The following is a 27,213-nucleotide window of genomic DNA, read 5'->3' on the forward strand; positions in this document are numbered from 1 at the left end:
TTATGGATTCTGAACTCTCATTTAGGAAACACATTGATTTCGCAATAAAAAAAGCATTTCAAAAATTAGGCTTTGTATTAAGAATTAGTAAACCATTTAAACAAACCATCACAATGAAAATTTTATACTTTGCATTTGTTCGTTCTATTTTGGACTTTGCGAGTGTTGTATGGAGTCCTTATTATAAAGTACACATAGATAGAATCGAAAGAGTACAAAAAAAGTTTATAAAATCTTTAAATTTTCGTGAGTGTACACAATTTGACTCATATAACAAGGCCTTGCTTCATCATAAGTTTCTCTCCTTAATTGACAGGCGAAAAATGTTTGATTTGGTGTTTCTATATAAAATTCTTAATAATTTAATTGATTCTTCAAAACTTTTGAGTAAAATTTCCTTTGTGACTCCTAGGCGTTTACCTGTACGCCCCTCACGTAAAATTCCACTTTTCTCTCCTCCACATTTACACAAAAACTATACTCGTAACACATTTATACATCGTTCCACCACCATATATAATAAAGAGTTTGGAAATATAGATCTACTAAACACTACTCTAAAACGATTAAAACTCAGTTTTCAATCTAGTTCAACTGATAGTAATATAATTTTGTAAAACACTTATACTTATATAACAAACTTAATTAACCTAACACTGTAAGCTATTCTTAGTTGATTTTGTTTACAAATTCCTGCCATGTAATTAACCCTTTTTATTATATAAGTACATCACTTTAGGGCACTATAGGTCTTTAAATTGTACTCATAGTTTATGTAAATATCTATTTGTAAACGACTGTTTGTTGCCTAAATAAAGATAAATAAAATAAAATAAAATAAAGTCAAAGGCTACATAAATTTCGATTCGGAATCACATAAGTGATACATGGAATAACGTCTTTATGTCTTACGGGGTTGACAGAGCCAACTGTCTTGAAAAGACTGAAAGGCCACGTTCAGCTGTATGGTTTATCGATGGAATTGAGGTTCAAATAGCGACAGGTTGCTAACCCATCGCCTTAAAAAAGAAAACCAAATTTATAAGCCTATTCCTTAGTCGCCTTTTACGACGTCCATGGGAAAGAGGTGGAGTGGTAGGACCACTCCATCTTCTTTTATGTATTGGTGCCGGGAACCACACGGCATGTTTAGTTTAACTTTTCACTTTGTTTTATCCATATCATAAACTGTAATGTAAGTATTATGATAATATTATAGAGATACTCGTATCAATAAGTCATCTTGATTTGGTAATGTATGTTTCTTTGTGTGCCGTGTAGTTCCCGGCACCAATAGATAAAATTATAGGACCACTCTCTTTCCTATCGATATCGTCAAAGGCGACTAAGTAATAGGCTTATTAACTTGTGATTCCTCTTTAGGCGTTGGGCTAGCAGTCTGTCACTATTTGAATCTCAATTCCATCATGAAGCCATACAGCTGAACATGGACTGTCAGTCTTTTTAAGACTATTGTCTCTGTCTACTCCGCAAGGGATATAGACTTGACTATATGTGTGTATATATAAATGAATTTCCCACTTATTCAGATCTATGCAATGCCGGATCTGGAATCTTAATTAGTCTCATTAGATTCATTAATTTTTTTTCAGTGTCTTACTATTATGAAATTTTGCTAATTATTCTAGCCTATAGCTACTTTTTATATCAATTCATTACAATAAATAATAAATAATTAAAAAAAAAATTCTCATGACATATTGTCAAATCGATGTCATTAAATCTCAACAATTTTAAACCTCAGAAGTTTTAAGCTCACATAAAATTTTTAACGATAAGTTTTTCTAAATATTGTAAGTTCTAATAAGGTTCTTCTCGTTCTTATTTTTAGTAAACAATAGTGAATGTAAAATGACCAAAAAGATTGATGCGGCTAAAAGCGCAATTGTGTTCGAAGTGGACCCTAACGAGTGTCCCTTCAGAGAGTTCAGGGATAATGAACTGCATCCAGATTTGTGGGGAATGGTAAGTAACTAGCTTTTGCAGCGTGCATCGCTTCGCTAGAATCTCTTATTCTTTCATTAAGTTGTGGCGAAATCTATACGCCACAAGTCACAAAAATAAAAAATAGACATGCGACGCTATCAGACATAAACAGCGAAAAACCTGAATCGCGCAAGCAAAGATTTCACGGATTGGAGCAATATGTATAGTATATACAACCTCTGACTGAACATCGTCGGAGCCGCGTTTCCCTAGGCATAACACCTAGCCTAGCGGAAGATCTTCCCTTTGGTGGCGGTCGAGCTTAATCATCGCTCCCGCTACAGGTCTTCAAGACTATTGGCTCTGTCTAGCCTACTAGGGATATGGACGTGATAATATGGTATAAATAAATACTCACAACTTATTTTGGGTCAAGGTTATGGTAAAAGTTACAACTTGTGCTCCATGATATAGAAGTAGATATTGATTTCATAACTTCCTTTAAAGCTAACCCAATCTCTATAATTAGTCTGTTATGTTTATTTATATGCCGTGTGGTTCCCGGCACCAATAGAAAAAAGAATAGGATCACTCCATCTCTTTCCCATGGATGTCGTAAAAGGCGACTAAGGGATAGGCTTATAAACTTGGGATTCTTCTTATAGGCGATGGGCTAGCAACCTGTCACTATTTGAATCTCAATTCTATCATTAAACCAAACAGCTGAACGTGGCCTATTGGTCTTTTCGAAACTGTAAGCTCTGTCTACCCCGTTAGCGATATGAACGTGATTATATGTATGTAAATTTATTAATCCAGGGTCCAGCAGCAATGAGAGCCGCTATGCTGCTCAGCAAGACCGCAACTAAAGCGTCTTCCGAAGCGGCCTGGGTGGACGACCAGACGCAACCGCTGCCAAGGTCTGTGAGACAGTATCTGCACGGGTGGATACGAGCTGAAGACTTGGCCTTGGACAGGTGGGATGCGGAGGTCGTTATTTTTGAGGTAAGCTGCAACAGCTATAAGGAGCAAAGAAATAATGGAATATGTGAAAAAAAAAACGGGGAAAAATAACTATTCTACGCGGACGAAGTCGCGGGCGCAGCTAATACAAATATACAAATACAAATATCGTTTATTCAGTATGAGTTTACAAAAGTTTGTTGTGCTGGACCCCATTAAAGGTTTCCCTGTGATATGGGAGTCAGGCGTCTTCCGATCGTAAGTTACATTATTTTCATACCGTAAACGAAAGGAATTAGGATATTAGTCATTTGTTTAATAATATAAATTGTAGATAGTATTTCATAAAGTTATTCTTATTTGCCGTGTGGTTTCCGGCACCATTACAAAAAAGAATAGGACCACACCATCTCTTTCCCATGGATGTCGTAAAAGGCGACTAAGGGATAGGCTTACAAACTTGAGATTCTTTTTTTTAGGCGATAGGCTAGCAACTTATTGTCACTATTCGAATCTCAATTCTATCTTAAAGCCAAATAGCTGAACGTGGCCTATCAGTCCGCTCAGGACTGTTGGCTCTGTCTACCCCGCAAGGGATATAGACGTGATTATATGTATGTATTCTATCACAGGAGAGTAACGACGGAGGCAAGATGTCACCAATAGAGATACAATTGAGTCATGCCCAGGTTTTGCTGCGCTCATCATTCTGCAGGCGGGTTATGTCAGCGTGTTTTATGCTGGAGAGGCTTGAGGGTTTTGTGGTAACGTATGATGATTAAAGATCGGAATAGGTTGATTGAATTGGGGTCAATGAACTGAAACATATCCTACTACTATTATAAAGGCGAAAGTTTGTATGGATGTTTGTTACTCTTTCACGCAAAAACTACTGAACCGATTACCATGAAATTTGGTATGTAGGTAGCTGAAGACCCAGAATAACACATAGGCTACTTTTTATCCCAGAGTTCCCGCGGGATTGATAGGGATTCCATGCGGACGAAGTCGCGGGCGGCCTCTAGTATATTAATATGGACATGCCTCCGTCCGGGATTGCGGGATTTGTAAATTATTAAGATTTTTTTCGGAATTTTAACATGTGGGATGAAGATGAAGTGGTAGCCGTTTTCCCCCGACTTCGTTCACGTAAATTGTAGTTCTATGTTACCCGCGGACAATGTAGTTTACTGTAAGTGTAAGTACTGAAATGGAATCCCGGAAAAGAGGCTTATCCATGGTTATGCTTTCTATGGTAATTCATGATGCAAGTACATAAAATCAATCTACTTATTTCGATCTCTGATGATCATGATGTCACTTAATTTTAATCAACAGTTCAAATATAACATGTTCCTCTTTAAGTATAGATCGTAACTTGCTTGAAACGACAAACTTGGATGTGGAGAGTTAGAGGTTTCCGTGTGGTTTTCGGCACTTTAGAACGGAACCCTACCATATATTTCTTTCACGGATGTCGTAAAAGGTGACTAAGGGATATTACCAGCTTGTAAACTTAGGATTCCTCTTGTTGGCGATGGGCCAGCAACCTGTCACTATTTGAATCTCATTTCTATCATTATGCCAAACAGCTGAATGTGGCCTATCAGTCTTTACAAGACTGTTGGCACTGTCTACTCCGCAAGGGATTTAGACGTGACTTATTATATGGAATCACAGATTGAGCATCAATGGGAGAATTTCGCGTGCACCCTTCAGCCTGAAGGCTGGCGAGCTCGCTACCACGTCTACTCCCCTGGCATTAAACCTGGTGGTGGTCAACAGCATAGACCAGGACTCTCCAAGAATGGTATCATGATTTCCAATTGTTAAGCCCCTTTGGAGTAGTGTTAAACTTGCTTGGAACTAATGTATAGAGGACAAACTCCTTGCCGTTCTTTTTGAACCAGTAGTCGGCAGAAGAAAAAGAGGTCGAATTGAGAATCTCCTTTTTTGGAGTCGGTTAGAAAGAAGACCATTCTGCCGACGACTGATTCGAATATGGAAACCTGAAGATGAAAAATTATTTCGTCCTAATGTTCGTAGTATTGTCGGAGAAACAGTTTCAGATTCGGGAACCACACGGCACTAGCGGAAGGCAACTGTCAAGATTTATTTTATGACTTGGCCTGTCACTATTTGAATCTCAATTCCGTTATAAAGCCGTATAGCTGAACGTGGTCTTTCGGACTTTTCAAAACTGTTGGCTCTATCTACCTCGCTAGGTATATAGACGTAATATGTATGTGCCACAAGTGCCGTGTGGTCAACGGCACCAATAAAAAAGAAAAGGATCACTCCTTCTCTTACCAATAGATGTCGTAAGGTGACTTAGGGATAGGCTTATAAACTTGGGATTCTTCTTTTAGACGATGGGCTAGCTACCTGTCTCTATTTGCATCTCAATTCTATCATCAAGCCTAATAGCTGAACGTGGCCTATTAGCCTTTCAAGACTGCCTACCCTGCAAGGGATATGGAAGTGACTATATATATCACTACATAGTATAAAACAAAGTCGCCCATTTTGTCTGTAGTCCCTTCGTATGCATAAAACTTTAAAACTACGCAACGGATTTTGATGCGGTTTTCACTAATAGAAAGAGTATTTTCTCCGACAGGTTTTTATATATAATTGAAATACATTGAAACTATATTAGCTGAGTTATAGCGATTTATGTCCAAGAAGTCAGAAAAAAATCTAATTGTGGATTGCATTTGTGCGTGCGCCGCTTATACCGTTGGATACAAGTAAGAACAATGTATAGCAAAAACATTGGTCTTTATTAGTTCTACAAAAAAGTCCGCGATGACATATATCCAGCTTTTTTATTTAAGTCACAAAAACTACTTTTCTGTATTAAAAAAGCATTTAATTCGTTGGGTGATGTTTAACTGGTGATATAACCAATAATACATATATCCTTATCAAAATAAGTAAGTTCATCATCACGAGCATTTAATTTAGATTATTTTTGCAGTTTACAGTGTGTTATTTAGACATATCCCTAACATCCCTAACATTTTAATATTTTAAACGCGGTTAAGGGAAAGAGAAGTTATTGTGAATTGAAAATTAGTATCCAATATGTGTTGGTGCGTTGACTGTATTTGTCGAAGTAGCGGGATACACGCAAACGAAGTTGCGCGGGTCAGCTAGTGTAGATATATAGAATAGAATAGATTTATTTTCAAAATTGGATACAAGGTATCACTTATTGACGTCACATCACTTAAATCTAATTATAACTACTACCGCTTCCAAAGCGCATGTGTAGAAAAAGCGGCGGAACAAACTACACTGCAGCATTTTCATCGGACGTCAATATACAAATATATATAAGTGAAAACAATGAACCATTTACCATCATTATTTTCTACATCCAGGCTGTTACCTCGTAAGACTGTTCCACCTTGGAGCCTGGCGCTGCGTCTGGGTCAGCGACCAGGTACCGGTGGACGCCATAGACTCCCCCCTCCTGCCGTTCTCACCCCTCATCATCCACACGCCTGTCCAAAAAGCTGGACCTGCGCAGAAGCAAATAATAACGACTGTTACTTCGCAATACGTTCATTTGTGGCCCTTGTTGCTTTGTAAGGTAGGTAATTGATAAATGTATCACTTTTTTATCCTATACGTTCAGCTATTTGGCTTAATGATAGAATTGAGATTCAAATAGTGACAGGTTGCTAGCCCATCGCCTAAAAGACGAATCCCATGTTTAGAAGCCTATCTCTTAGTCGCCTTTTACGACATCCATGGAAAAGAGATGGAGTGGTCCTATTCTTTTTTTAACAGTGCCGTGAACCACACGGCAAAACCAACCATTTTAACCAGATGTTAAGATATAATAATTATATATCTACACATATATAAAATAAAACTAAATCCACGCCGAAAGTCTTTCAATAAAGTTAACGAGCAATCTCCACAAGTTTTACACAACAGTAATTCTTTACAGCCTCCTCGGTGAATGAGGAAGGGCACTTCGGAATAACTAAACGTCGTTTATTGCGGAATAAATTGGAGATTCTCTCAGTTATTACCTTAGTAATTGGGTGTTGCGGTCTGCTGTCAGTTTTAAAGGGGGGGGGTAATATTGATGCGGTGGCTTTATAAGTTACTAGCTGTGCCCGCGTGGAAAAGTTATTTAGATCATCATTGAAGCGCTCAAGGATGAATAATTCTCCCCGTTTGTTTTTTCACATTTTCCATTATTTCTTTGCTCCCCATAGTTGCAGCGTGATGTTATATAGCCTTAAGCCTTCCTCGATAAACGGTCTATTTAACGCAAAAAGAAGAAATTTTTCAATTCGAACCAGTAGTTCCTGAGATTAGCGCGTACAGACAAACTAACTCCTCAGCTTTATAATATTAGTATAGATCAAGATGGAATTTTCAAAGATGTTGCTCTTTGTCTAGACAAAGTTTGTCTAGACAAAAATACTACCTACAAAAATTTCGGAAAGATTGAGGGATCACTTTCAACTGGATTGATGGCTCAATAGAATTTTATTTGCCGTGCGGTACCCTGCTCCAATATAATAAAGAATAGGACCACTCCATTTCATTTCCCATGGATGTCGTAAGAGGCGACTAAGGAATAAGCTTATAAACTTGGGATTCTTATTTTAGGCGTTTGGCTAGCAACCTGTCTCTATTTGAAATCTCATTTCTGTCATAAAGCTGAACGTGGCTCATTCTCATTAAGGCCGTACATGGCCGAGGTGGAAATTGAACCTGTACCTTTTTGCGCATTACGGATTTTAACCGGTCACCTTACCGATTCGACTGCCGACACCGCCATTTAAAATCTATATGAGAATAAATCATCCGAATGTAAACTTGTAAATTATACTTGTTGTACATCTAGCGCCACTATTTTATAAATAGAAAGTATCTGCAAGTGGTAATTGCTATTAAAATTTCCACAGGCGCTTCTGAAACTGGCGGCGCCTGATATGAATTCCGACGAAGGAACAGATAATGCTGAAGACGAGCCAATGTCTGAATTCAGCGTACTTCACGCCTTGACAGGGTCTTTGCACATGGTTTATAGAGGGCTTGGTGAGTTTGACAGTCTTTCTTTCGATTCAAGCAGGAACTATTAGGTTTCTTATACATACAGTCTTTCTTTCGATTCAAGCAGGAACTATTAGGTTTCTTATACATATAATTACGAAATTTATAATGACAGCTGAGGTAGCGACATTTTAACGGGTCCAGTTACATACATACATATTATGACGCCTATATCCCTTGCGGGGTAGACAGAGGCAACGTCCTGGACCTCTCTTGAGCCACACTGTTGTTGTTCCCTGAGGAGTTTTATCCCACACGTTCATATAATTACGTCTCTATTCTTTACTGAGCAGATAGAGCCGATAATACTGGAAGGCCACGCTCGCTCTTGGCTAAATAACTTTTGTAATATTTTTTCACAGCTTTTGTTTCCAGTGTCCAACTTATATTATAAATGCGAAAGTAAGTTTGTTTGTTGCCTATTCACGCGTTATTTACTGAACCGATTTTAATGAAATTTAGCGTATGTGTAAAAAGGACATTGGTTACCTTTCATACCGGTAAAACCTTAGGATGGGATCGGATTTGCGAAGGTTTGCCTTTGTAGCTAAATTCGTCGTTTTTGTGAGTGGCGTTCAATTCGTTGCTTTATTGTAGATAGTAGTAAATACCTTCACGCGGGCGAAGCTTTGGTCCAGCGCTGCGGGTTAAAGCAAAGCTGGTCTATTAAAATAAGATTTTTTACACAAAAAAAAAATTAATTGCTGCAGATTTTGTACTATTTTGTTTTGTACAACTAAATAGACGCCGAGGGTCTATGGGAACTCATCACGTCAGAAGTGCCCATGTTCTCGTGGGATGATGACGACGACACCATGGCCAGCACGGTCAAGTCCAAGAGTACCAAGAAACCAACTAATAAGGACAGCGCTGTGGTCAAGGTGAGTCATAACTAAAGTGACCATACGTCCCGCTTTCGGCGGGATTGTCCCGCTTTCAGGCTGTCTGTCCCGCTGTCCCCGGCAAGCGCAAAAATGTCCCGTTTTAGCAAACAAACCAAATTTTTATACTTATTTTATATCAACATTGCACTCAAATCTCGCTGACGAGAACAGTCAGTCAAAAATACTAAATGTACAGGCAAAATATTTTAACTGTTTTATTATGTACATAATTCGGTAAGCGTCCCGCTCTGACGCAAAAAAAAATGACCACGTTAGTCATAACCAGATATAGGTAGATTGATTTTATGTACTTGCATCATGAATTACCATAGAAAGCATTATAACATGGATAAGCCTCTTTTCCGGGATTCCATTTCAGTACTTACACTTACAGTAAACAACATTGTCCGCGGGTAACATAGGACTACAACTTACGTGAACGAATTCGGGGGAAAACGGCTACCACTAATATATTCTTCATCCCATTTGTAAAAATTCCGGAAAAATACTAAATAATTTACAAATCCCGCAAGGCATGTCCATATTAATATATACGTTTCAGTTCATTGACCCCAATTCAATCTACCTATTCCGATCTCTGGTCATAAGTTATGTTAGTCATAGTTATGGCGGCCTATGTGGCGCAGCGGTAGTGCGCTTGTCTGTGACACCGGGGTTCCCGGGTTCGAATCTCCCGGCCAGGGCATGATGAGAAACGAACTTTCTCTGATTGGCCTGGGTCTTGGATGTTTATCTATATAAGTATTTATTTATTACAAAATATAGTATCGTTGAGTTAGTATCTCGTAACACGAGTCTCGAACTTGCTTCGAGGCTAACTCAATCAGTGTAATTTGTCCTGTATATATTTATTATTTATTTATAACTGTGTGTGTTCCTGGGAATATCATGAAAACTGACTTTTGGCCTGGCAACTGTCTAAACTCATCTCACAGGATTGTTAGAGTAAGCATGGCTTGGCTACGCATGGTGCCGTGTGGTTCCCGGCACCATTAATAAAAAAAAAAAGAATAGGACACCAACCAGGAGTCTCATTCCCATGGATGTAGTAAAAGGCGACTAAGGGATAGGACTTTTGAACTCGGGATTCTTCTTTTAGGTGATGGGCTAGCAATCTGTAACTATTTGAATCTCAATTCTGTCATTAAGCCAAGCAGCTAATCCTGGCCTATCAGTTTTTTCAAGACTGATGGTTATAAGCATGTATGGCTACGCAAAGCGTAACTTATATCGTCAGCCGCCTTTTCCATGGATGTCGAAAAAGGCAACTAAGGGATTGGCCCATAAACTTGAGATTCCTCTTGCAACCGATAGGTTAGCAACCTGTTACTTTTTGAATCTCCATTCCGTCATACAGCTGAACTTGGCCTTTCAGACTTTTCAAGACTGTTGGCTCTGTACACCCCGCAAGGGATGTAAACGTGACTATTGTGTGTTATTTCCCTGATATAATGTTAATGTTAACCGTTTAATACAAAGCCGCATACATCTTCTCATAACTTTAATTTTTCTCCGATTATCGCTCTCATAACATTATTTTTTAGCGTGGATCAATGGCGTCAATACTGCTGGAAGACACCAAGAACTTGCAGCCTTATCATCTGCCCGGAATCACTCCTGCGCACGAAATGGATCTACTTATATCAATGGCTAGGGATTTGCCCATCAAGAAACCACTTCCAGAACCCGGTAGGTATATAATGTTCTTAATTCCTTGTTTGTTTTCTATTTAAATGTAATAAGACTTTGTAGTGATTAGAACCGTGTAGTTTCCTGCATCAATACTTAAAAAAATAATACGACCACTCCTTCTCTTTGCCATGGATGTCGTAAAAGGCGACTAAGGGATAGGCTTATAAACTTGGGATTCTTCTTTTAGGCGATGGGCTAGCAACCTGTCACTATTTGAATCTCAATTCTATCACTAAGCCAAATAGCTGAACGTGGCCCTTCAGTCCTTTCAAGACTGTTGGCTCTGTCTACCCCGCAAGGGATATAGACGTGACCGTGTGTATGCACGTATGTATTTATTTACAGAGGTGTCACCGTGGAAGCAGTATCGATGGGTGGACTGGGCGAGAAGTCATGGTCTGTATGATGCGTACGAGTGTCCAAGGACAAGGTATCTGAAAGTGAACGGATTGTTGAAGCTGTCTCACGCTCCTCATCTGTTGGATGTCGGCAGTACTGAATCGGCAAGTATTTATAACATATATACACGTATATACCCTTGCGGGGTAGACAGAGCCAACAGTCACCAAAAGATTGAAAAGCCACGCCGAGCCGCTTGGCTTAATGATAGAATTGTGATTCAAATAGTGACAGGTTGCTAGCGCATCGCCTAAAAGTGGAATCGCAAGTTTATAAGCCTATCCCTTAGTCGCCTATTACGACATCCATTGAAAAGAGATGCAAGTGGTCTTGTTCCTTTTTTATTTTGGTGCCGGTAACCACACTGCACTATGGCAAGTATTTGTATATTCTAAAACTGGTAGGTGGCAACAAGCAACAAGCAGGCAGCGACCATTCATAAACTTTGTCAAATATATACCTACAAAATATTATACTAAGGCTTAGTATATTAGTAGGGCTAGTATATTTTGTAGGTACTAAGGGATAGGCTTACAAACTTGGGATTCTTAGTTAGGCGATGGGCTAGCAACCTGTCAATATCTGAATCTCAATTATATCATTAAGCCAAATAGCTGACATGTTATCACGTCTAGAACCCTTGCGGGGTAGACAGAGCCAACAGTCTTGAAAATACTGATAGGCCACGTTCAGCTGTTTGGCTTAATGGTCCAATTGTCATTGTACCAAAAAATATTTTTTTGAAAGCATTTCTTAAACGCCTGTTCTTTTTCCATTTTTTTTATGTCTATTACAATGTTTTTTTCATGTATTTTTTAATTTTTTCATATATTTTTTAACATTACTTTTTTTCTTTACATAGATAACGTTTGCTTTTAGACAACTCCACGAGAGAGCTGACCCGAATGAGGTAATTCTTTTTTTTAACTTATTTTGTAAACGTTCTTGGCATTTCACTTTACTTTTTTAACACTATCCATGATTAAGTCGTTATAAAAAAAAAACAATGTCATATTGTTCTTTTAAGGTTAAAAATAAAGCGAAGGATGGACCTGATAAGTCACAGACAGGGCCTGTCACAATGCAGATAAAAGAAGAAATGAGAGAATGGATTCCATATAAAGAGGTTATTTTGATTATATATATTATTACTTAGGTAAATAAGAAAAGTACCCGAATCCGCCGAGCTTGCATGAAGAGAGTTATGAATGGGGATGAAGCGAAGGAAGTATACAGAGATCGTGGCAAGTGGAAAGAGATAGTCTCTGCCTACCCCTCTGGGAAAGTGGCGTGATTTTATGTATGAATGTGAATAAGAAGCATCATGGATAACTGAAGCTTTCAGGCAGTAGTTCCTATATAGGTATACTGATCCCAGTCGTCTTACATATATTTTAAATTCTAAATTTTGTTCATTATAATAGAACATTTCAAACATCATTAAATAATTGACATATCTTTCGGTTTACTTAAAACTAAGTTTAAGGCCGTTCCCAAAGCGTTGTCAACACCATCAATAATAAATGGTGTTCTTATTTGATATACGTACAAACGTATAATCATATCTAAATACCCTTTATGGAGTAGAGAGAGTCAACAAGCATGAAAGGTCACGATCGGTTGTATGGCTTGAAATGGTAAAATGAGATTCAGATAAGTGCAGCTTGCTAGTAAATTATAATTCCCAATTTTTCATTAAGGCGATAGGTCTATTGCATAAAAAAGAAAAAATATCAATACAGTGTATCAATCCTTTGTGAATTCACCTTTAAATAAAACATTTTATCTAAGTACTCTCAATTTTTTGTGTGGTTCTTGAACCGCGTTAAAACAAAAAAGGTTATTAATTATTCTTCCAAACTTTCGCAGCTCCAACTCCTAGTGAAAGGTCTCGACATTCTATTCTACCCTTCAATGTACGAGTTCACGTCATCAGCCAGCAGTCCACCGGTCAGGATCACGAAAGCACCTCCCAATAGAGCGATCGACGTCCCAGCCCCAAAATGTGAACCCCTTTACCTCCAAATCGACAGTCCCGATGACAATTTACTGAGGATATCACTAAGCATACTGCACCCAAGAATTCTGCTGAACTGCGGTATACCTAACGAAGATTATATAGAGCCAGGTTATATGGTGTTGGAGGAATTCGAGTGGTTCAAAGATTGTGATTTGCCTAAAGCCAAAGGTTTCATTCAGACTAGGGGTTATGATACTGTCGAAGTGGAGTTCCATCCTGGAAGACATTTTTGCAGGTTGTTACTGTATTTAGAAAAAGAAACTAATTATTTTATATCTAGTAATGAATTCTGAAATGTTTGATCGATATTTGTTTGATCAACAGCATCTTTACCCACCCACAAATGTTTCGCCAACGTTATGAGTTTAGTTTCAGATTCAGTAGTAGACTACATGACGGTAAAATGGTATATTTTGATGGAACACAATGTCTCAGTCGCAAATAATACAAAATTCTTTGACAGATATCGCTTTAAAGGGGTTTTATGATGTATTTCACATTCCGCTCATATCACTAGCTTTCGATCCATCAGCTGGTAGCCTTGGATCACTGCGATAATAGACAATAGAAACAGAGATTTATTTCGTTTACTTAATCTAAAAATTTCATTTTTTAGAATCTGGGTCCATTCTCGTACAAACTGGCATATGATGCTGATCAGTGAATCTGCACTTCTATTGGGACCCCGAGATTTGATCCAATGTGCTACAGTCAGAGAATGTCCATGGGCAGCTAAGTTTCTCACCAACCTTTCAACAGCATTCGTAACTTGGGTGCGAGGTGCTAGATCTAACACGGATATGGCAAGCGCTGATAGGGATTTCTATAGGTAAGACAATAAAAATAATTGGTTTTCTAAGTAGCACTGAACGAAATCTGTGAATCTTCATTGCACCGTTGGCAGCTGGATAAACGTAGGCTTTAAGTCTTGGGATTGTTATGTGTGTGTGAAGAGAGAGTAACAAAAGCCTTTGATTCAATTATAAACAAAGAAATAGGCGTATCATAGGTTCCTAGTGTTTGAACCTTAAAAATACCAATGTGTATATCATCAGGTCTTGAGAAACTTGTAAATTTGCACGTTGAAGAAATTGCATTACGAATCAAATTGTTTTTTTGATTGTGTCACTTGAGTTGAAGAAATTCAAGCATTTTGATATAATTTTTAAATTTAATTAGCGATTTTTGTATTATGTCAGTGAAACATAATTATATCTCAGATCATACCAACCGGATCTGCCATGGGACCCTGAAGTGGTAGGTTACGAGAAGTATCTCCTTCACTGGATGTTCCGCCAGGCATTGCAAGCTCATCTCATCAAGAAACTGTCACATCCAGAGTTTCAAGCAGTTTGCAATGTTCTAAGGAGATATTTTTGTGATCCCGACTTTGGATTTCCACCGAAACCAAAACCGACAAGGTCTTTGAGAGAAATCGTTGATTTGGATCCGTGTGACTGTCTAATGCCCGAGATGGAGGAAGATGAACAAGTGGAAGAAATGGAAGAACAGGTATTATAAACATTTTAGAGGTCAAGTACGTGTAAGTATTCATTTTCTTTTCGGTTGTTACAAATGTTGTCTGCCCAGTAAAGAAAACTATTTAAACGGTTTGTTGTGGCAATTTTTTCAAAAAGGTATCATAAAATTTTACATTACATCACTTAAATTAAACCTAAAAAGGCAACGTTTAACTGTTAATGTCCCTGACAAAAATTATTCAGTCATAAAGTCCTCTGTGATATCCCAATGAGTTGTTCTATTCTGCTCTGCATGAAAACACATTAACAATACTTGACTTAACACTATTCTTATGGCAATTTATTATATTATTATCAGTCACCGGAAGTCCAATCATTAGTGGATGCAGAAACAATGGAAAAGCTTCTTCTGCCACCACAACCGCCTGTCACTTCCCAAGTTTGCGAACTGGCTACAGAGGAACTCCCTTGTGGAGTCCTGAAGGAGGAACGAGATAAGGTCATAAGAAGGCACGAGGCTGCCACAGTGTTACAGGCCCATTGGAGAGGCACCTGGGCCAGGATGTGTTTGAATACCACGCCAATGATTTCTCCTGATGTTTTGAGAATTGTTAGTGTATGCGATAAGTCTTGGTTCTTACTTAACTTTGTTATGTATGTGATTATTTTATTTTTTTTATTTTTATTTATTTATTTCAGAAGCTTAATTCTATCTTTACAGTTTGCACCAATGCGATAGAGAAGCAATACATTTTAATTATTATTATTACTGTAGCATACAATATATAACGCTGTTGTTATTATGGTTACAATTGTAGACTTGCAGCAGCGAAATTCAGTGAATGTAACTATTGGCCTGACCAAATTTGGCGCGTTTTGCATACCTATTTTAAAATTGTGTTTCTTAGGACTTTTTTTGGTTAAATTGCATAATTTTTTTTCAAATCGCAAACGCAAATATTTTTTCTGTGCTGAGCATTTAAGTAGTTATGACAAAATTCAATTTCAATCATCACAGCCTTAAAATATGCCGTGTGGTTTCCGGCACTAAAAGAAAAGCTGCATCTCTTTCCCATGGATGTCATAAAAGGCGACTAATGGATAGGCTTATAAGCTTGATATTCTTCTTTTTGATGTTGGGCTAGCAACCTTTTGAATCTCAATTCTATCTTCAAGCCAAACAGCTGAACGTGGCCTATCAGTCGTTTCAAGACTGTTAGCTCTGTCTACTCTGAAAGAGATATAGTCGTGATTACCTGTATATGTATAAGACAATTTAGTCAATTCTGTGAGAACTCTCGACAAATTAAACTACGTGTTGCTCTGTAAAACAAAGAAACGACATTTAAAGTTACTTTGCCGATCTTTTTACTACTTAACACAATCTTTAATTCACCTTTTTATTATTGTAAATCTGACGCCATCTTGTGTTTACAATATCATCTTATATTATTTTTCTAACCACAAGCGCCATCTATCAAATCAACATAACAATAATAGTAAAGCGCTCAAATTTGAACTATTAAAGAAAGGAATTCAAAGGTATTTCCTTACATATGTATGTATGTATGCATCCTTAAAAATACATATCCTTTTCAGATACTAGACAACGCATTCGGTAACCTCGAGTCTTTATCGGACGTCATGAACCAATTCTTTTCCATGTACCCTGGAGCTAAATACGCTTACTCTGTTGCGTCTGCGCTGAGTGGAGTGTACAGTTTGAATCAGCACAGCGGTGTTACTCACGTATCGCCTAAAACCGTATGGGTACCATTTTTCACTGGAACTTTCTACTGTCATTCGCCAGTGAAGGTACACTTTGATGTTGGCAGCTCCCTGCAGCAGAACACCTTGGCTGTGTATGACAATGACACGGGAACTCAATTGCCGCAAGTCTACAATTCTCACATAACGTTTGATGTCAAACCTAATATGTTTGGGTGAGTTGATTCTATTATATTGGACTAGAGGCCGCCCGCGACTTCGTCCGTGTGGAATCAATCCCATAGGAATTTCGGGATAAAAAGTAGCATATATGTTTTTCTGGGTCTTCAGCTACCTGTAGAATAAAATTTCATCGTAATAGGTTCAGTAGTTCTTGCGTGAAAGAGTTACAAATATCCATACTGACATACTCGCAAACTTTCGCATTTATAATATTAGTAGGATTTAAAAGACGTAAGGGATCAATGAGTGTCTTGCAACAATTGTGTTAAATTGTCCACACATCTTCTTAATTTCTTCTGACGGCCTCTGTGCCGCAGCGGTAGTTCGCTTGTCTGTGACACCGGAGGTCCTAGGTTCGAATCCTGACCAGGGCATGATGAGTAAAGACCATTTTCTGACTGGCCTGGGTCTTGGATGTTTATCTATGTAAGTCTTTATTATAAAATATAGTATCGTTGAGTTGTTAAGTATCTCGTAACACAAGTCTCGAACTTACTTCGAGGCTAACTCAATCTGTGTAATTTGTCCTGTATATATTTATTTATTTTTATCTGCCCTATAGTTGAAGGTTCAATCTGAAATTGATAATGGCGATTTTTGTCTTTATTTTTCATCATAGCTTTATTCGTTACAGGCATGACTTTAAAGCAAATTAATAATGTTTACTTTTACTATCAATAATTTAATTGTGTCCTATAATTTTAAGTTTAGAAACATTTACATTTTTTACCGACAAATTTATCTTATTTACTAAAATTCTAATATTTATACCTACGAAAGCATAAATGAAAATAAAAATTCTTAACTTAATGCGGTGTGGTTCCCGGCACTAATACAAAAAAGAACAGGACCACTCCATCTCTTTCCCATGTATGTCGTAAAAGGCGGCTGAGGGATAGGCTTATAAACTTGGGATTCTTGTTTTGGCGATGGGCTAGCATCCTGTCACTATTTGAATCTCAATTCTATCATTAAGCCAAATAGCTGAACGTGGCCTATCAGTCTCTTCAAGACTGTTGGCTCTGTCTACCCCGCAAGGGATATAGACGTGACTATATGTATGTATGTATCGATAGATAGATATACAGACTCTTTATTGCACCATAAGAAAAAGAAAAACAGAAAAAAAACACACAAGGTAAAGAGGTACAAAGGCGGACTTATCGCTAAAGCAATCTTTTCCAGTCAACCTTAGGGTGGGAGGAAATTAAAATAGAAAGGCGATTGGCGCAGTAAATATAAAATAAAATGTATGTATTAGAATAGAATAGATTTATTTTCAAAATTGGATACAAGGTATCTATCACTTATTGACGTCACATCACTTAAATCTAATTATAACAACTACCGCTTCCAAAGCGCGAAGAACTATTTATTCATTACTATTCTTAACTAATAGCACATTCAATATGTCGCAGATACTCTGTGCTGGGCCACGGAGCTCTCACGAGTCCAGCAGGCGCCAACTCCGACGTCCACTGGCAATTAACAGTGCTGTGTTCCACTGAAGGTGCTTTCCACGTCTGCGACAATGATACTGAGAAATGCAACGAAATTCCTCTCCAACATGCCACCAAATTGCACGTTGATGAGATCTTTATACCGAATAGACGAAACATATTGGGTGGTGTCCAAATATCTGTGACCAAACATGAGACTGTCAGCTTCAGAGCTGCCGCTACTTCGTCTGAGGTGTGATGTTTTAACAAGTCTATCATAGTTTTCGTTTACTTCGTACACTGTGTTTTTCGCATTTGATTTTATAATTTAGTCATTCCAGGCCCGTGTAGCGATTTTAATTTTTTCGCTCCACATTACAATCTTAGGAATCCAGTGCATTAGGCATGATGACATTTTTTTTTTGTTTCAAGTGTTTATTTAGTTTCACAACAACTAAAACATTGGTCAAATAATGGCATCAATAAACAATAAACTACCCGAGATATACGAGGTAACATAACACATTATTTGGACGAGTCCAAAACGCCCCGTACAAAACGCTACTCAAGTGTGACGTCACAACTGAGTTTCTTGTTCGCGTCATGAACTTTATTTGTATGGCAGCTACCTTAATTATTGCGTTTATGGATATGATGTCTTAATGAAAGTTATTCCATATTTTTGTTTATTCACTCCTGGCACAGTTATTATAAATAATTTTGAATTTTTTGATTGGACTTTCCCATCGTACTTTGAATGAATATAAAACATATAGGGTGTCAACATTATAACTAAAAATTCACATAACGGAATTAATTACGTGTATTCTATCATGTTATGCACTAATAAATAATGTTTTAAGACCTAGTCATCATCCCTATTTTTGAATCTATTATCGCGCATATCATTCCCGACGAGTCTTGCGCAGATATTTTCGGTTTACCTCTTAATAAGTTATAGAGTTTATTCGACCTATTAACGTGGAATGCAAAAATTTGGCATTAGCATGTTCCATCTATCCCTTTTTTGGTGTACTCTCCCTTTTTGGTACTTTTGAACGAGAGAAAACGATACAAATATGTGTGAAAGTCACGAGCTTTTATATAGATAGTTGAAGAATAAATCATTATGTCTTCAGCTGGAATTAGAAGCAGTGTTACGAACTACCAAAGACGGGATTGCTGAAGAAATTGCCCGATGTTCCGGCAAAGGAGAGTTGAACTGGCCGTATATAAGGCTGACACCTTATCGGTCGCATAGTACGGCGCCGCTGAAAAAGATCAAATCATACTCACAAGCGAATTTGCAGGTGATTTTTCGTACATAAATAAACTGATAGAACAAAATTGTGTAGATTTTATAATGATTAATTTTTATTTAGATAAATTAAATACAATTGAAATAGATAAATATAAACGGGGCATATTACATACACAGATTGTGATGTGTTACGAGATGGTAACTCAACGATACTATTTTTGGAATGAATAATTATATAGATTAACATCCAAGACCCAGTAACTGATAATAAATAATTTTATAAGAAGTGTATTTGAACAGAGAAGTACAAAACTATGCCAGAAATTTCTGTAAATGACTAAAGATGTTGACCAAATCATTATAAAGAATGTCCATTAAAACATATAGAATTTGTACTTACTTATTAGCGGCCCCTGTGGCGCAGCGGTGGTGCGCTTGTCTGAGTCACCGGAGGTCCCGGGTTCGAATCCCGGCCAGGGCATGATGACAAACGAACTTTCTCTGATTGGCCTGGGTTTTGGATGTTGATCTATATAAGTATTTATTATAAAATATAGTATCGTTGAGTTAGTATTTCGTAACACAAGTTTCGAATTTACTTCGAGGCTAACTCAATCTGTGTAATTTGTCCCGTATATAAGTATTTATTTTATTTATTTATGTATTTACTATCAAAATATTTCTTTACCAGAGTTCAGTAGAAAAACCGACGATGTTGAGCGCTCGTTCAATAAAAGGAGTCAAAGTTATTAAGCCTAGTTCGGCAAAAAGTCGATCTCTTAGCAAGGTAAGTCATTATTTTAAGGTTAACCATCGCATATACATATATGAATTAGTATGGAAGTATGCAGAGATCGCGGCTAGTGGAAAGATGTAGTCTCTGCCTACCACTCCGGGAAAGAGGCGTGATTTTATGTATGTATGTACTTTCGCATAGAGTGTCATTTGGTTCCCAGCACTTTGAAATAGAACCATTCCATCATTTATGTTCATGAATCATCTTTACAGATATAAAATCGAGTAACTATCACTCTGTCTAGAATTAATACTGGGCAAATCACGAAGATAGTGCCTTTCTTTTGTTTCACAATTTACAAAATCTATATCCCTTGCGGTGTAGACAGAGCCAAAAGTCTTGAAGAGACTGGTAGGCCACGTTCAGCTGTTTAGCTTTATGATAGAGGTTCAAAAAGTGACAGTTTGCTAGCCCATCGCCTAAAACGAGAATCCCAAGTTTATAAACTCATCCCTTAGTCGCCTCTTATGACATCCGTGGGGATGAGATGGAGTGGTTCCTATTCTTTTTTTCTATTGGTGCCGGGAACCACACGGCACCAAAGAAGTTTCAGTACAAAGTTTCAGAGATCTGCTTTATCCTCTCCTGAATTACGTGCTTTTCAACTTTGAAAAAATGCTTTCCCTTTAAACTCATGAACTTAAAGGGAAAGGTCGGAGTGGGAAGACCTAGACGAACGTATCTTGATCAAATTAAGGACGTCCTGGTAAAGAGTCAGGTCAAAAGTACCCGAAACTGCCGAGCTTGCATGAACAGAGTTATGAATGTGGATGAAGCGAAGGAAGTATGCAGAGATCGTGGCAAGTGGAAAGAGGTAGTCTCTGCCTACCCCTCCGGGAAAAAGGCGTGATTTTATGTATGTATGAATGACATGAGTTTAGCTGTCAAAATTAATCTTTCTTTTTTGTTACCTCTAGTTCAAAACGAGTACACCTGATCCGAAAGTGTATACGATTGAGTAAGTATTTTTCAAATAACTATACTGTTTTTATTGAAAACTAGCTATGCCCGCGACTTCGTCCGCGTGGAATAGTTATTATGGGCATCATTGAAGCCCTCAAGGAGGAATAACGATCCCCGTTTTTTTTTCACATTTTCCATTATTTCTTCGCTTCTTATAGTTGAAGCGTGATGTTATATAGCATAAAGTGTTCCTCGATAATTGGTCTGTTCAACACAAAAATATTTTTTTAATTCGAACCAGTAGTTCCTGAGATTAGCGCGTTCAAACAAATAAACAAACTAACTCTTCAGCTTTATAATATTAGTATAGAGTATAGATAATGCTTAATGATAGGCAAAATGAAGTGTTGCGTTAAAAATCCTCAAGTTTTTGGTAACTGGGTTGTAACAACAAGTAAATCAGTGATTACTTTTATGTCTAAGTGTTACATATTCTTTTTTATTTTTATTCAATACTCACGTCTTTTTCTATACGTAAGTGCTTACCTCTGTGGAGAGTGGCCTAAGACCACGATATGATTTTTATATTGCAAACTAACTTTGATGCGAAGAAATCAATTTAAATTTAACGCCGTGTGGTTCCCGGCACCAATAAAAAAAAAGAATAGGACCACTCCATCTCGTTCCCATGGATTTCGTAAAAGGCGACTAAGGCTTAAGGCTTATAAACTTGGGAATCTTCTTTTAGGCGATGGGCTAGCAACCTTTCACTATTTGAATCTATAGTTAAGCCAAACAGCAGAACGTGGCCTATCACTCTTTTCAAGACTGTTGGCTACGTCTACCCCTCAAGGGATATAGACGTGATTATATGTATGTATGTAACTTTAATCACAAATATTCAGGGTCATAGCACCTAGTGGATGGCCTCTCACACTGCCTCAATGGAAGAGAGTCGATGAAGTGCGAAACTCCGTGGAAAAAGTAGAAACAGCTCCAAAGAAGCCTGTTAAAGAGAAGGTTTGGGTTTGGTCTTAAACACTATTATAGTTACAACTTCGCGATGATAAAATTCCACGTTGACAAACAGTTACACAGATATTCATTCTTAATTCTTCACATTAAAAAAAAAAAACTTTTACTGGCAGGAAAGAAAAAAAACTAATCTTACATTCAGATGTTTGTATGTTTTTATTTTATAACGCCTTACTGTATTAGTATCTACTGTAAGGAGTAGGTAATTAAAAAAGAAAGGCTTAATGGTAGAATTGAGATTCAAATAGTGACAGGTTGCTAGCCCATCGCCTAAAAGGAGAATCCGAAGTTTATAAGCCTATCCCTTAGTCGACATCCATGGAAACGAGATGGAGTGGTCCTATTCTTTATTTTTAATTGGTGCCGGGAAGCACTCGGCACAATTCTACATATTTAAAATTAATCTAATAACTTACTTACTGGCAGGAAAGAAAAAAAATACTAACCTTAAAAAAAATACAAACATTTAATACTGTAAGAAATATTTAAAAAAAAGAATCCAATACCTGTTAAATCTTAAATACAGCCGTCGTCGTCAGCCAAAGATAAATCCGCGCCGCCGCCGTCGATATACCAACCTCAACCCGACGACGCGTACACAGAGTTGGAATGCGCGTACTCATCCGCGCTCGGTGCTCTGTGCAAGCGAGACGATGAGAGGGACCTGCTGTTCGCTGCGACGATCAAGGAATGGGACGCCAGGGAACCCGGTCGTAATATCAGAGGAGCTCAAATCAGGTTTTGTTTTTCTTTTTTCAAAATTTCTGTCCTGTCCTGGTAAAGGGTCAGGTCAAAAGTAAGTCAAAAGTTGACTAAGCAGATATACAAGGAGAGTGTAGAGGGAAAGGTCGGAGTGGGAAGACCTAGACGAACGTATCTTGATCAAATTATCGACGTCCTGGTAAAGGGTCAGATCAAAAGTAGGTATCCGAAACCGCCGAGCTTGCGTGAAGAGAGTTATGAATGTGGATGAAGCGAAGGTAGTATGCAGAGATCGTGGCAAGTGGAGAGAGGTAGTCTCTGCCTACCCCTCCGGGTAAGGGGCGTGATTTTATGTAGGTATGTTTTTATTCTGGACCACTTCTACTTACGTAACGTACGTACGTACATAAATTTATTCACGTCTATATCCCTTGCGTAGTAGACAGAGCCGACAGTCTTGAAAATACTGATAGGCCACGTTCAGCTGTATGGCTTGATGTTAGCATTGAGATTCAAATAGTGACAGGTGGTTAGCCTGTCGCCTAAAGGAAGATCTAAAGTTTATAAGCCTATCCCTTGGTCGCCTTTTACGACATCCACGGGAAAGTGGTCCTATTATTTTTTCTATTAATGCCGGGAACCACACGGCACGATATTTAATTGAATCATAAATACGTAAATAGATAAACATTCAAGACCCAGGGCAATCAGGGAAAGTCTGACCATCATCATGATGGTCACAATGTTAAAGCAGCAATTGACCTCCAATGAACGAAAGATGATGATGATGATGATGAGAGAGATTCTTTGCACAGTAAGAGTGTCAGTCATGCGTCTGGTGACAATGTGAGAAATGTTTAAATGTAAGTTTGTAACTTTTGCAAAGTGATAACAAAAGTTTTTACAAAATGTTTTCTAAGAGGCACTCTAAGAAGAAAAAAACTTAAATTGAACGATTGTGTTTTTAGAAAAGAATTCCGTGCTCATTTCCTTGAGGCCCTGCCCCCGCCGCCCACTGAAAGCGTGCACGTAATGGAAGAAGTGAACGATGAACAACTTGGTGAGGAAGAAGAGAAACGTAAGAACTCATTACATACATACATATATACATAAATTCACGCCTCTTTCCCGGACCTCATAACATACATGCATTAAAAGCTAACGTTGAAAGTTAGTTGCGCTTAGGAAAACAATATTGAGACATTTGCAAATATAATATGCTTGTTCTTAAGTATTGCGCTCACCGTATATATATGTATGTATACTAGCTGTCCCGGCAATCGTTGTTTTGCCATATAAATAATTTTTAAGTAATTTATAGTTAAAAATAAAATTAAATGTGGACAGCCCTTAACACTTAGGGGTGTGAAAAATAGATGTTAGCCGATTCTCAGACCTACTGAATATGCATGCAAAATTTGGTTAAAATCGGTAAAGCCGTTTCGGAGGAGTACGGAGACAAACATTGTGACACGAGAATTTTATATATAACATATATATACATATATACTAGCGTTTACCCGAGACAAAAGAATACAGGTTTTATTTTTATTCCCGCGGTAACTACAGTTTTTAACGGGATGAAAGGTATATATATGTCTTTATCCGTACCCCACACTATATGTATGTGAAATTTCTACAGATCGGTTCAAGAAGTAACAAACAAACTCACCTTTGGCATTTACATACATAGCATGATATATGTACCTAGTTTATGTTGTATGGAAGTAATTTCCTTATATACAGTCATCCAAGTATATTATTTTTATTATTTTTTTTCCATCCAAGTTTATTTTTTATTTTTTAGAAGAACAACAGCAAACTCTTCAAGGACCCAGCCCTGTAACAGAGAGTGGCAGTAAGTACTTATTTAGTAAAAAAATTGTAGCGTGTTATTATGAAAATTAATAATAAAAGCAACAAAAATGCATCAGTACCATTTTGAACAAAAGTAACGACTGGACTCCATTTTGTACGCTATAAAATTACCTAATTCGTAGCGAAGGAAAATGAAACTTATCTACCTAAAGCATAAGATTTCTAATTAAACTTATAATGCTGAAAAAAAAAATAGGTAAACTATTGGCAATCTTCATCAATTCTTTAAAAGTTTAACGAATTTATTAATAAACGACCATTTAGGTAGATAAGACTGAAAATATTGACTGAAGATACACAAGTGTACCTAATACCTAGACCAAATTAACGAATCGCCTTTTTAATCATTTTGACGGCCTTTGTAGCGCAGCGGTAGTACGCTTGTCTATTACACCGGAGGTCCCGGGTTCGAATACCGGTCAGGGCATGATTAGAAAAGAACTTTTTCTGATTGGCCTGGGTCTTGGATGTTTATCTATATAAGTATTTATTATAAAATATAGTATCGTTGAGTTAGTATCTCTTAACACAAGTTTCGAACTTACTTCGGGGCTAAGTCAATCAGTGTAATTTGTCCCGTATATATTTATTTATTTATTATTTATTTATTTTCAGTGATAGAAATGTCAGTTGAGTCGGAAGAAGAGGCTAAATACTTAACCCTGCCTGAACAATTGAGGGATAAATTCATACCATTGTACTTTTTACCTCTATGTACGAAAGAACTAAACGAAGAAGAAAGGTACGTGGAATCAAAATTAAATTTTTATCTAGATTTAAGTTCTTGCCTGTGTAAAAAAATAAATATTGATCAGTCTTATATACAGTCGTTCATGAGCCAAGTTCGAAAACTTTTAAAGCATCGAAAGACATTCATTCATACATATAATCTCGTCTAGTGCTGTGCCATCCCAGCACCAATATAAAAAAATAATATGACCACTCCATCTCGTTCCCATGGATGTCGTAAAAAGCGACTAAGGGATAGGCTTATAAACTTGGGATTCTTATTTTAGGCGATGGGCTAGCAACCTGTCACTATTTGAATCTCAATTCTATCATCGAGCCAAAAAGCTGAACGTTGCCTGTCAGTCTTTTCAAGACTGTTGGCTCTGTCTACTCCGCAAGGGATATAGACGTGACTATATGTATGTATGTTATCTCGAATTTAATGATTTATGAAAAATTAATGATAAACATGTGTGGCCCGAGCCTGACCTAATGGCCTCTTAAAGGCTTGTGCATTTTTGACATGGTGTTGACATAATTTATACCTACAGTGTGTACATATTTTCTTTTATCTATATCTTTATTTATTTGACGAAATATTCGTATTGATATTATAATTAGTTCTACATTCATTCATGTTTGTTTTTAATGTAGACAATGTGCATTCGTCCACGATTTCGATTTAAGAGATCTAGGTATATTTGTAAATTGACGTCCGATAAAAATGCTGCAGTGTAGTTTGCTTCTTCTACACATGCGCTTTGGAAGCGGTAGTATGTAGTTATAATTAGATTTAAATGATGTGACGTCAATAAGTGATAGCTTGTGATCCAATTTTGAAAATAAATCTATTCTATTCTATTTTTGACGGCCTCTGTGGCGCAGCGGTAGTACGCTTGTCTGTGACACCGGAGGTCCCGGGTTCGAATCCCGGCCAGGGCATGATGAGGAACGAACTTTTTCTGATCGGCCCCGGGTCTTGGATGTTTATCTATATAAGTATTCATTATAAAATATAGTCACTATTTGAATCTCGGTTCTATCATTAAGCCAAATAGCTGAACGTGGCCATTCAGTCTTTTCAAGACTGTTGGCTCTGTCTACCCCGCAAGGGATATAGACGTGGCCATATGTATGTATAAAATATAGTATCGTTGAGTTAGTATCTCGTAACACAAGTCTCGAACTGACTTCGTGGCTTACTCAATCAGTGTAATTTGTCCCGTATATATTATTCTATTCTATTCGAATTTCCAGCGTGGTGGTGACGCCGGACATGGCCGAAGCTGCCAAGCAGGATCGTCACGCTCGCCTCGATGTGGCTCTAGAGCGCATGCGCGAACTACAACTGTACAACGAGTTGCGCATGCTTGGACGTCAGAGGCAGAGGGCCCGGTTGCTGGAGACACTTTTTGTGGGTAAGTGGTGATTTGATATTTCAAATTTGTTATGGAATTTGACGAATAACCTTGTGGATAATGGAGAATCTGATAGTGATGCTGAGTGGGACGTGACTATATGTGTGTATTATATGTATGTGTGTATTAACACACATATAGTCACGACTGTATCCTTGCAGGGTAGACAAAGTCAACAGTCTAGAAAAGAGTGATAGGCCACGTTCAGCTGTACGGCTTAATGATAGAATTGAGATTCAAATAGTGACAGGTTGCAAACACATCGCCTAAAAGAAGAATCCCAAGTTTATAAACCTATCACTTAGTCGACACCCTTTACGGCATCCACGGGAAAGAGATGGAGTGGTCCTTTTTCTTTTTATTGTATTGGTGCCGGGAACCACACGGCACAAATGTTAATTAAAATTTATATATATATATATATATATAATCAACAGATTCCCACTGGAACCCTGAGTTGGCTGACGTTATGTACGCACGAGATGCGGCTATAGCCCAAGAAACACTAACAAGAACTCTTTCTGCTAACAAAAAGAAGGCTGAGGCTAAAGTTAAGAAATAACATACATACATACATATGGTCACGTCTATATCCCTTGCGGGGTAGACAGAG

At 37.7% G+C, this 27,213-nt stretch overlaps 1 protein-coding gene across 1 annotated transcript; it reads left to right on the forward strand.

Annotated features, from left to right (window-relative positions):
- The first annotated feature begins 1,872 nt into the window (after window positions 1-1,872).
- On the forward strand, window positions 1,873-27,162 carry LOC106141840 (uncharacterized). Its single transcript, XM_060946921.1, has 26 exons — window positions 1,873-1,986; window positions 2,767-2,952; window positions 3,546-3,674; window positions 4,591-4,720; window positions 6,297-6,508; window positions 7,845-7,977; window positions 8,737-8,873; window positions 10,442-10,586; window positions 10,935-11,092; window positions 11,851-11,898; window positions 12,858-13,243; window positions 13,625-13,837; window positions 14,229-14,520; window positions 14,848-15,099; window positions 16,089-16,432; window positions 17,858-18,131; window positions 19,018-19,188; window positions 19,831-19,944; window positions 20,853-20,893; window positions 21,744-21,858; window positions 22,400-22,611; window positions 23,544-23,653; window positions 24,383-24,433; window positions 25,069-25,195; window positions 26,440-26,600; window positions 27,038-27,162. Exons 1-26 carry the CDS (start codon window positions 1,873-1,875, stop codon window positions 27,160-27,162), a joined length of 4,380 nt encoding a protein of 1,459 aa, XP_060802904.1.
- The last annotated feature ends 51 nt before the right edge of the window (window positions 27,163-27,213 follow it).

The sequence above is a fragment of the Amyelois transitella genome, chromosome 12 (genome assembly GCF_032362555.1).
Source record: "Amyelois transitella isolate CPQ chromosome 12, ilAmyTran1.1, whole genome shotgun sequence".
Taxonomy (NCBI): domain Eukaryota; kingdom Metazoa; phylum Arthropoda; class Insecta; order Lepidoptera; family Pyralidae; genus Amyelois; species Amyelois transitella.